Source organism: Enoplosus armatus, chromosome 2 (genome assembly GCF_043641665.1).
Source record: "Enoplosus armatus isolate fEnoArm2 chromosome 2, fEnoArm2.hap1, whole genome shotgun sequence".
Taxonomy (NCBI): Eukaryota; Metazoa; Chordata; class Actinopteri; order Centrarchiformes; family Enoplosidae; genus Enoplosus; species Enoplosus armatus.
In genome coordinates, this window is record NC_092181.1 from 17293365 (window position 1) to 17305599 (window position 12235).

Sequence of the window (12235 nt, forward strand, 5' to 3'; positions counted from 1 at the left end):
TAGTCACGTTCACATTTTGACAGATTGCTTTGTAAAACACTTAACAAGGGACGTATTCATTATAAATTGATAACACCAGTTTACTGTAGCTGTGATATAGTCCATTTATTACAATGTCAGTCAGCATATTCACATTTTGTCATTGCACACATTTGCAGCATAGAATTAAATTGGAAAATGCCTCCCACAGAATCAGTAAACATAAGATGCAAAATCAAAATTGTGTGCACATTATTTGGGGTTCAAATAAGAACTGAAGCGACTGATACAGTTTTCTCAGAGTCTCCATCCTCCATCGATGATTTGCTCTGTCCCAGTCACATAGGCCGACTGTGAAGGAGCCAAGCAACATCACATCACTGGGAAATCATATCACTACCAACCCATCAACAACAACTTTGTGTGCACGTATAAACTATGGGATATTAAAAGTTTACATCGAGGTCAAGCATATATACACTTGGGGATGTAGCATGGATTTTAGAAATACTGAGGTCCTCTCAAAAAGACATTTATCAGACATCAAAGAGTCTGTAAAATCTTTTGATTATCTGAAATGGCCAACATTTGGAAAAACTGTTAACTGTTCGATTATATTGTCTGTACATTGTATTTCCCACCATGAGGATCTAAATCATTTAGATTTAGTTTCAAAGCGTTCTCTACACTGACAGTAATACAATGTTGGTGAATCCTTTATTTATTTATTTTATTTATTGGCTAAAAGCAGTTCAATTTAAGTATATAAAATACTGGAATCAGCCTTTAAAATATCCATCAGTATCCAGTTTTTAATGTTAACTCCCACTAGGTGGCAAAGCACCTCAAACAAATACAAAGTACCTGGACCTCCTTGTCCTAAATGGTAGCTACTACCCTGCAAATACTGCCTGACTGTCAGTATACTGTACCACATGCATGCATGACATGGCTCCAACATCTGCAAGCACTCACCTCATCTGAGGCCAGGTACACGCACAGGTACGCTACCTCCTCAGCTGTGCACATTCTGCCAGTTTTCTGTCTTGCCATGAAATCCTTATACGCCTGAGGAGTTACAGAGAGAGAGAGGAGTTACAAATGTAGCATTCATTATCTTCAATACCCAGACATCAGGACTTCTTCTTGTGGAAACAAAGATAAGATGCAACTGTTATATGACTCATGCAGGCATTACTGTCAGATTAAGAATGGAGAAAATGAGTCTACCGTACCTGTTCTGGGTCAGGTTGGGCCTGGATCCTTCCCCTCAGTGATGGAGTATCAACAGTACCTGAGAAACCATAAAACAACAACCTTGACTTTCTTCTGAAACCTTCATTATAACAAAAACAATATTGAATACAGAAACATAGATAGCCTTTGACTAATAATACTCCAAATAAAAGCCTGATGAGTTTGCACAGCAGTTATTTAGACTGGCTTTGAAGGGACAAACTCAAGTCTTGTATGTCTTTGATGTACACATTGACCTCAAACATGAAAAGCACTTCAATTTTTCTCAAAACATCAGTTCAATTTGTTTTCGAGGATGTCTGCAATATAGTTTGTTTTGTTATGTTATCTACTGAAATGCTAGAAACCTTGAGTAACACTTGAGGAAGAATAAAGGGACACAGTGACATGGTTTTATTTTGCAGGGTGCTCTTAACTTACCAGGACAAACACAATTACAGCGAATGCCTTGGTCAATGAAATCAGCCGCTATAGATTTGGTGAGCCCAATCACTGCAGCCTTGGAGGTACTATAGACACACCGGTTCACAACACCTGTGTCGAGGAAACACATATGTCACTCCCGCAGGCACACACACACACACACGCAAAGCAATTATCTGAGATAAGAGGATTACAATGAACATGGTCATACTTCAGCGACTTAATGTCCCTTTAATTGGGCATAATATTTGTTCTGCAACCATCTACAGTGAAAAGATTTGTGGAAGATCATTTACCTTTTATGCTTGATGCAACAGATGCCATGTTAATAATGTTTCCTGACTTCTTTGCCAACATCTAGAATGACAAGATAAATTAGGAAGGTGGCATATAAACAGAATGTAATTGGTACAAATGAATAAAATTATGCAACAGTTTTTATGTAACAAATAAATGACTAGTGTACTATGATCAGAGCTAAAATTCTCCTTTGAGACAGTTTGGTTCGTTTGTGGCTAAAGCTGGATTAGTGATTGGGCAGTCACCGCCCATCATGCCACAGGCTCACAGTAATACAGCTAATCCCCGCAGACAAAGCATGAGAACAAAATAAAAGCATATGTCACTCAATTTACAGGAGCACCTATTTCATTCTGTCAACGCAGGATAAACAGTGTTAAGCACTTGGTAAAGGGGACAAAAGGTCACCTTCGGCAGGAAAGCCTTGCACATGAGGAACATGCTCCGGACGTTCACATCCATTGTGAAGTCCCAGTCGGCCTCTTCGCAGTGCAAGATGGAGCCGTGGTGCACAAACCTGCAGACATTAGATGGCAATTAAAGTTGGACAGTAACAAAAATAGTCTCATGGTATTACAAAGGGCCGTATTGCATGTAATCACCTAACCACATGGCTTTAGTTAAGAGGTAAAATGTCAGAATCAAAACAGTTGAGCGTAATACATATTTTTATTTCGGTCGTAGTACAGAGTTACATAATGAATACACATATAAGTATAAAAGAAAGAAGTTGACCGAAAAGGTGTAGGCTGAAGCTATAGCTTATTTTGCCTACCCTTTTTACATAACTTATTCTGATAGGCAACCCTACTATATCCATATGATATACAAATGACTAAACTGAAAATAAATGCTGCTCGAAATGCTGTGCTAGCCCCCACAACATTTTACTGAGCCCTAAAGGTGTCAATATAGAGACCTTTGTTAAGGAGATTGACAAAAGGTCAAGTAGAGGTTAAACCTAAAGGTATAGGGATTTTGGAAATGTAGTTAAGCAGGAGATGGATAAACAAGCTTAATGTGGGGACAGCATGTTGGCTAATGCAAGTAGCACAATACAGCAAGAGCTATGCCCTTATTATATGTCAAAGGATAAGGCTAGCGATATTCTTTATATTTGTTATTGTCAACAAATTCCATGAAAAGACAAAACCACATGTGTTTGTCTCTCAATACTTTCTGATTTCCCCCATCTGTCTGCCGTCCTTCTGGAAACATAGATCCTTAAAAACTGGTACCAAATATGAAGTGTTGTTTTTTTTTGTTTTTTTGTAAAAGTTAGTAACTTTTCTAAGGTGGTTTTGTTAGCAAATAATACTCAAACAGGAGTAAGTAATACAGTTGTTGTGGACAATTTTCTGCCATGGATTTGTTCTGCTAATGAATAGTTATGGCACCACGACAGTGTGTGTGATCAACTCATAAACTCCAGTGCCCATTATAATGGTTCATGAAGGAACATGTCACCCAGTACAACGGTGTGGCTCATTGATTCATGAGATTTTCTGGCAATAAAAAAAAACACAGAATGTCACCAGACTTGGTCAATATTACTACTCTGGTCATTCAGGACAATATTAACGATACAGGAAAGAGAGGAAAACGTACCCAGCAACATTGAACAGCACATCTACATGGTCATGTTCCTTGGCCAGGGCTTCGACTTGATCCTTCTTAGTTACATCCACGACTTTGGTCTTGATCCCTGTTGGTGAAGAGAAAAATGATTTTAATGACACTTGCACTGATTTCGAAAACAATAAAAACCAAATTGTCTTTATTATTTAACATTTTATTGCAGGAGATAATAAACTTGACTATAGACACCCTGCTCCACATCTGCACAATTACAAACATTCAGTGCTTTGCTTGTGAGCTACCTGAAAGGAGGTCTTGAGAGACAGAAGAGTGTCAATCACCTATTTATTCAAACCTGGTCCAGCAGTGACAGTTTTCAAAAAGCCTGCTCCTCTAATTTATTGCTGTCTGGTTATAAACACCACAAATACAAGAAAATCCATCAAATGTCATAGTATAGTAGTAGTATAGTGCAGTGTGTTTTAACATTATGATATGACATGACATTATGATTATATGATATATAGGTTATGATATGATGGGGACAACATGGTTTATCAGTCTACTGTTCACTGACTAAATATAGAGAATTAGAATACTATCAGTGTATTATGGAGATTCATATATCATCTTCAGCTGTTATAAGTAAACTACTTGCAGGCATTAGTTGACTGACAGAAAATTATGTTTTGATACTTATATTATCATAAGCAAAAATGCCAAGAATTTCAGCTTCTCGAATATTACATTTGTAAATATATATATAATGTAACATACTATTTTCTTAGTCTTCTACAATAATAAACTTAATATCTTTGGGTTTTAGACCGATGGTCGGACAAAACAAGACATTTGAAGACCCCTTAGGCTCTGGGAAACTGTGACGGGTATTTTTCAATTTTCTGACATTTTATAGACCTAATGATTAATCGATTAATAAATAAAATAACAGGCAGATCAATTGACAATTTTCAGTTGCAACCCTAAAAGATTTTGTTGAAAAGTTGTGCCCTATTAGGATAAACTATGGAAATGTATCAAATGTATCTTGTTAAAAACTCCCACGTTACAGAGGTTAGTAGCTTAATGATGGCAAAAGGGGAAAAACATGTCTCAGCCTCCCTGATCCCACTGGATTACACTGGTTACCCAGCAGATGGCAGCCTCACACCAACAGAGATGAATCTTACCTTGAATGCCGTCCAGCTCCTTCAGCTTCTCTCCATTGATGTCTGTTGCTGTGACTTTAGCTCCCTCCTTCGCAAATTCCTGCAGTAGAAGAACTTGAGTCAGTTCCAAGCGGCGCTTCCACAATGTCTGCACACATTTTGCTATGATCCTGTGATTCAAACAAATGTGTTTTCATTCTAAAATTCACTGGCTGTTTTCATAAATAAGCTTTTGACTATGAACAATCTAAAGGCTGCAAACAGCGAGAGGCAGATCTCGTAGGTTTTCCTACTTCTAATTAAAGCTGAATTGCTGCCTGAATGCACACTCTAACTCCCTCTGACTTCAGCCAGTAATTTGGGTCACAGTGCCGACACCAAGACCTCATTACCACATATGTATAGACACAGAATGTCAATTTCTAACCCTAATCCACTCACTTTAAATCCATTCAACCTCCGGTCAGGTGCTGATGGAGTGACTGCATCATTAACCACAGAGCAGACCACATCAGCAAAATACACCTTTTAAAGTCTAAATGGAAAATTCTCAATAGACCACATATAACACACAATATGCAGCTTTGGATACTATGTGATTTGAACCTAATGATCTGCGACGTAAATGGACCTCTATGTATTTGAATTCCTCCACCCTATACAAATCCCTGTAATACAAGGCACGGCTTTACACACTTCAAGACATCACTTGAAGGGAATGGATGTGATGATGACCCAATCTTTTACAAGGATGCGAGTGAGATTTTGAAGTGTTTTGCTATCTCTCTTTGGCAAGAATATCACCATATGATTGTGCACGAGGATTGTCCTGAACCTGTGTTTGCATCGTCTCAAGAATCACTATTACAGCACATGCAGAAAGAAACAAAGTCTATAATCTCCATGCAAAGGTGAAAACGGTTGTTTCTATTATACAATGCATTATGGCATTTTTTTTAGAATAACAGCTTGTATTAGTGGATTTCAGCTTTTCCCCCCGTTTGGTATGAAGACGGGATAAAACTAGGACTTACACAGGCAACAAAATATATGCAGTCTGTAGCACAGTCATTTGGAAGAAAATTATATAATATTGTTGCAGCGCTACACTTTTACCCTTTCAAATGGCTGCTACAGAAGATATAACATATCATGGATGTCAGCATTCAAATCTGCCGTTTGCATTACACAGAAACTGGTGCAAATATGTAATGAAGTCAAAATATACACTACTTTGAGTTTGTACACCACAGGCCAATAAATAAACAATTTTCCTCTGTGATTTGGTAGGAAACATATCAGTTAGAGGTTATTATTAAAGCTCATTACTATTGCTGCAGCACGTCCAATCCCCTGCGCGGCAGCTGACAACACAATCACTTTCCCGTCCAGACGGCCCATAGTGCACCTTTCACTGCTGCTGCGATCAAAACAAAAGAAAACAAAAATAGAGTATTGAACAGTCACAACAGGTTCATTTGTAGATACAGGCTCTCCTTTTCAATAATAAAAAAATATTATGTATATGAGTATTCATTAGATATTTACAAATGTGTTTATGAAAGATTATTTCAGCTGTGAGTTTACAGTACAGAATGATACACGTTCAAAAACCATTTATTGATTCAAATACAAGCCAAAGCCACCATGGTTGCAGATAAAAGGAAAACAGCACCAAGTGCAGAAACTCAAACTGATGAAGTGATCCCTTGAGAGTGCAGCTCAAAACCTCACAACGATGTGCTCTTAACAGATTTTACACTTGAGGTTTGTATTTAGTCGCACTGACGAACTTACATTGACCCCCCCCCCCCCCCCCCGAACACAAACACTACTTATACGTTATATTAACGTACATCACCCCTGTCCCCCCTGCGTTACATTAACGCACCCACCCCCTACTGGACACTTTACCTGGACACTTTACTTTATTCTGGTCACTGCACTGTTGTTATTTATCTTATTTTTATTTTTATTCTTATTCTTATTTTAGCTTTTATATTCTACTTATTTGTTATCGAAACAATAGCACCTTCAGACCACAGCAAATTCCTTGTAATGTATGTTACTTGGCAACAAACAGTTTCTGATTCTGATTAACCAATCATAGAACAATCTCTGTTGAGCTAAGAAGTAAGGATTGATTTTTTTCTCAACAGACATTTTTGAGCAGAGACACCTAAAATTTGCGAAATGGTTTCACAGTAAGCTGCTGCATTTGACGTCTTACAGCGTCAGAGAAAAATCATAAGTGACCATCCATACATCATGAAACTTATAACAGAGATTACGTGCTGTAGTATCAGATCTTATGAATCTGAATTCCCTTCTGCAGCTGTCCATAACTACTGTGCCCTTAATAGTACTCTTTTAGTTACAAAGTCCTAGGCTATAAACATGCATGTCGACTTCATTACTCACAATGTGCCTACAGTGAGAGGCCAGAAATGTGTTTTACCAGTTTTTGGGTTTTTTTTTTATATCTTCAAGAACAGGCTAATCACTGTATTATTCTTATACTGTATAATAATTAGCCATGATAAACCTTAAAGAATACAGTACAAAACTCTTAGCAACTAGGGACTCCTAAAACAGGAGTGATCCCTCATTCTAATTTTTATGGCTAAATGGGGCAGTTGAGAGTGTTTCCCTGCGACTTTCAACTTCCAACATTGCCGTAATTTTCTCACCTTCAACAAATAGATGTTACAGTGAACAATCACTCACACTTATATATTACCATCATAGACTAACCACAAGGTCAACATCTCAAAGGCTCTCGGCCTTGGCGAAGCGACAGCATAACCACAGTGGAAACTAATTCAAGATTTCAAAATTAAGCAAATTAAGCAAAGTCATTTCAAGGAGTCAAGGGTGAACTTTTTCATTAGGGCCATCATGACAGGACAAGCCAACAGCGGAGAGTTGCCTGTCCTTTCCCGCAGTTTGTCTGGCAGCGGCCAGTCGGCCAATTCAGCATGCTGCATCTGAGTTGGAGGAGATTAGTGAGAGAAAGCTGCCTGTCTCACCAAGTTACAGACTATGTTATAGTTATTATAACCTCTCATGCAGGCGCAGACTTGTGCATGTCAGTGGTCAGCCATTGGCTACAGTGTTTGCAGTGTCAAATGCAGCTAACAACAAAAGACGTGAGGCAACCTAGCCTTTATTTTTTTGCTTTTAAAACATGTGAAGGGCTAATAACACCCATATGTGCCTGTGAAATATGTTAAATGATCTCTCATACTGGAGTAAATGAATAAATGTACACATGCCAGTTTGGGCAATTTTTATTTGTTAAGTCAAGCTTTTCTTCACCAAGCCCGAGGCAGTTTGAAACAGTGCAGATCTAACTCGTCTAGTTACTCTTCAACATTGTGGGCAAATGGAAACAACCCATTTTGGCAAGTTAAAAGTATTCTATAGCCATTAGCAGTTCCTGTTTGCAATGTACCCATGGATGTTAGACAACTATCACTAGTTTACTTTAATACTGAAAGAAACTTAAAACGTGATGATTCTCAGGTAAGTTCTGTTATAAGGAACTTCTTTTTTCCCTATGATTTCAAAGCGGGTTTGTGGGTGTATAGAAGTCTAAATAAAGTCACAAGGACAGCTTCCAACCGTATTTTAGCCATTGACATATAACCGTGAAGTTCAGAATAAGTGCGCACTCCTTTTTAGGGGTGGCTCGATCGCAGTAATACGTGTTTTTTTTTGCAGTTGCATTGAGCTACTATTGTTGTTTGTCCAGAAAACTGAGTGTATTTCGTCAGCACAAACACCTGCTACTGCACGAGTCAGCACGATACTTTCCCCGCATGCCTGTAAATCTGGATAGACCGCACTAACTTCATCTCATCTCCGATTCATATCGTTGCATTTTAACGCGCCTCACCAACTCTACGCTTAATTACTGCAGCACGGACAAATGCAGGTTGTAGGTCACTATAGCTACACAAACTGTGACGGCCTTCGTTGTGTAATGTGTACATTAAGTATTCATAGGTTGCAAGGTCAAGTACAAGCCTGGAAAAACTCATTTTGGAAACTCACCCTCGTCTCAGGTCCGACACGGTGTACGTCAAAGATCAGAGGAGCCCCTCACGTGACCGTCTGCTTGTACCGCTATTGGTTCCAGACCAGGAAGTGTGCGTGACTGCAGTTGGTAATTTGAGAAGATGAACTTGAGCGCAAGAGAATGCAGTGTCTTCTTTGCCAAGCAAATGCACGTTAAGTTAAATATATAAGTATTATTCCTGCTTGAGAATACCGTGTATTTAGCTGAGTTTTTAGCTGCCTCCTAAAATGTGTGTTTTTATAAACAGCTATTAGAAACATGCACGAGCTGACTCTTCTTCGGGTAGGTGTGAAGTGATAATTGACCTTTGAGATCTGCACAAAGTTCTTCGTGGGCCCAATTTTATTGTCACTAAGGGTTAATGGTTTGTAAAAAGAATGTCAAAATTGAGGTTGATAATTGGCTGCTGGTGTAAACTGCAAATTATCCTTCATTTGTGATTTCAGAATGTCAACTTTTTAAATCCAAGTCAGACAATCATCGGTCAATTATGCAGTAAAATAAGAAGTAAAAAGAAACTAAAGTGCACATCTGAAATGTGAGTCCACCTTGAAATTGACCTAGGGCTTTTAATTATACCACATGATCAGCACATGATCTCAGCAGAGGGAGTTTGACCAGTTGCCATGGAAGCCTTTAAGTTTCCATGACAACAAATCCAACTTTTAAAGTGGTCAGAATAAAAAAAAATAGTGGGCATCTACATTTCCATGGCACCTGGGCAAACTCCATCTGCATGTGATATGATTAAAAGCTCCAGAGCAGCTACTTAATGCACCTTGAGATGAGACTGTTTTGTCAACTGCTCTTTCCAAGGTCAAGAATCAGCTTTGAAACTCTATGTCTTTCTCTAAGCACAAGTGAGATACATTGTTTATAAATCTATATCACTTTTTTATTGCTTTTGGTGATCCAGTATGTCTTCTGCTATTTTTAAAATCTCAGTGCCAATTATTTTGCACTGCTGTCCTTCAACTGTTCTTTTTTGATTTTCAAAGAAATCAAATTGACCTGTGGTCAACCGGGAATACTCGAACGATAAAATATGTATGAACGATTGTCCATTTGCCATAGTCTTGACCAGCCTAGCAGCTGTTCTTGAATGAGGCCAAGGGGGAGTGAGGACACTATCATTTTCATCATCACCACCGATAAGTGGACTGGGAGCCAGTCTGTTACACACCCAGTGGGATACACTTCAATCAGTGGACAATAATATGCAAAGATAGAGTAAAGTGCTGGGTCAATTACATCATGGTAGTCTCTGCAACTGGCTGCTTGTTCATGATTCTTATACCTGAAACTGTGTTATTTATTATCAGGTTTATCCTAAGGCAATATATAATTTACCTGCATGTAAAGTAATATGTCATGGGTTTATAAGGGTGTATGATTTTATCGTCACTTATTGTTTCTTAATAGATTCAAAAAGTCTGCACTCAAAAGACCACTGCCAGAGTTATGACGGCCTATTGAGCCGACTACAAGGTGGAGTTGGGCCCTACAAACCCACGTCTATATGGTGCCGATAACAACTGATAACGCCTGTTGAAGGCGGTGATAGCATTCGAAGTGGGTGTGTTATCTGTCACTTGATCTGCTGACTCACAATGACATAAAATCTGATGTAGTGTTTGTTTGTAGTTTGTTTTTGTACGATGAATACATGAACACACATGAAGGTCAGTTTACAAATCATGGTTAGCATTACTCAGCCTGTGAAAACAGTTGTATTTTGTCCTCTGTGGCTTTGGAGGTGCTTTGTCAATCAGAGAATAAAGGCCGGGGTATGCAGTGTTGTCTAAGCCATGTCTAATGGGAAATCTGTTCTGAATGGCCACACTCAAAGCCAAAAGGGGAGAACTTTCATGGTGTTTGACTCACTTTTACCGTCTAATGTTTACGGTTCACTATCTACAGTTTTTGCACCACCCCACCTCACACTTTCACAATTGCTGCGTAAAGAGTGCTTGTCAGATTGTTGGTTTCGGGAAGGTTAAAAATAATTGATGTACGATATCATGAAGGTTATTTCAGCATGGGAACTGTATAGATAACAGACACCCACGAACTGCAGGTGTGGAGTTTGAAAGGCAAGGGCATTTACCAGGCATGGACGGTCTAACAAAAAGATGCTATCCCTTTAACTATCCCACACTGTCTTCAAGCTCTATTCCACTGATGAATATCATGAGATGCAGTTAAAAATTCTGAGAAAAGCCAGCAAGTGGACCTTCAGTTAAGACCTTTTTTTATGTCAGACTAATGTTTCTAAGAATTAACTTTCACGCTCATGCCATTGGTTGCATTATAGGAAATGTAGGCTGGGAAAAGACCCATTCCATGGGCTAAAATCAGGATATCTCTGGAGTGCCCTTAAAGAGTCAATGCAATTAGAAGAGAATTATAGCAATCCTTTAATGGCATATTGATTGAGTTGGAGGAGAAAATGAAAGCGCTTTCCTCCACATTTATATCTATATATCCAATCTGTCAAGACGAGAGAACATTTACATTATTTGTATAAACCAAACCAGTCAATACATGTAGAGCCATTACAGAACATAAACAGTGTTTAAACTACAGTCTGTTTCTCAAGAGAGATCTTCAGTTTATGCATCTAAACAATGGATTGAAGGTAATTTGGTATATATCTAATCCACTTGTTCCTGAGAATAAAAAGCGAGGAAGAGGAAGATGCACACGTGTAGATAAAATAGAGCACAATAGCGGTTATAAAAAGCAACTGTAATCTGCCAGGATTTCTTTCGCTGTGAAAGGAGGCAATGACACATGTACATCTGCAGGTCTGACCTCCTGCTGTTACTTTCCATTCCTGGAGGTGGTGCAGGCTGCCATGAGCACAACAAGTCTGACCAAACAGTTCCCCCTTGTGGGGAATCTAAACAACCTCACAGGAATTATGAATAAAGAGCAGTGGGGTCAGGGGATATGTATGTATGTATCCTAATCAATTTACCTTAGAGTGGATGTCGATAAACTAACTATAGATAGTCCCAGGACTCAAGTCTGACAAGGGAATGACTCAAAATGGCCCTCAAATGTAAATGTTTTAATATTTTACTCTGCTCACAATGCTCATTTTTTTTTAAAAAGGGTTTACAAATGGGGAAAGAGTCCAGACTGGCTTCTGCCAAGTAAGCTGCTGCCTTCATCTGAAAGGTACAGACGTATAAGAGGGTGAATATACTTTAATATACTAAGTATACACCATGCTCGGAGGCAATTGAGATTAAGTTGAATTTGTGTTTCTGGAGATACTTTTCCAATCCCCAGACTAACCACAGATGCAGTTAAGGTTGTAGTTAGTGTGTTTCCATTTTATTTGTTGTCTGTAAATTGTTTCAGTTAATAAGCACAATGCATAGCAGAGAGAATACAATGTCTTTGCAGCAACAAAGAAGGGAAATTAATATTTAATCAGCAC

At 38.6% G+C, this 12235-nt stretch overlaps 1 protein-coding gene across 2 annotated transcripts; it reads right to left on the minus strand.

Annotated features, from left to right (window-relative positions):
• Positions 1 to 10: 10 nt before the first annotated feature.
• Positions 11 to 8807, minus strand: bdh2 (3-hydroxybutyrate dehydrogenase, type 2). 2 transcript variants are annotated; one of them, XM_070921136.1, is made up of 10 exons: positions 8763 to 8807; positions 6036 to 6123; positions 4728 to 4806; positions 3568 to 3664; positions 2368 to 2476; positions 1956 to 2016; positions 1657 to 1770; positions 1215 to 1273; positions 955 to 1047; positions 11 to 330 (listed from the first exon to the last, which is right to left on the minus strand). In XM_070921136.1, the coding sequence occupies exons 2-10, from the start codon at positions 6105 to 6107 to the stop codon at positions 277 to 279; spliced, it is 738 nt and encodes a 245-aa protein (XP_070777237.1). In that variant the 5' UTR covers positions 6108 to 6123; positions 8763 to 8807; the 3' UTR covers positions 11 to 276. The 2 variants fall into 2 exon arrangements, with proteins under 2 accessions (XP_070777237.1, XP_070777236.1); XM_070921135.1 differs by having other exon boundaries at positions 6036 to 6126; positions 8763 to 8782.
• Positions 8808 to 12235: the final 3428 nt, after the last annotated feature.

Bases quoted from the DNA above. Each gene is read 5' to 3' on its own strand.
- bdh2 (XM_070921136.1), bottom strand. From the start codon at position 6,107: ATGGGCCGTCTGGACGGGAAAGTGATTGTGTTGTCAGCTGCCGCGCAG. The intron at 4,807-6,035 runs GTAATGAGCTTT...CTTCTACTGCAG, and splicing joins TTGGACGTGCTGCAGCAATA to GAATTTGCGAAGGAGGGAGC. The intron at 1,771-1,955 runs GTAAATGATCTT...TCCTCGACACAG, and splicing joins TGTTGCATCAAGCATAAAAG to GTGTTGTGAACCGGTGTGTC.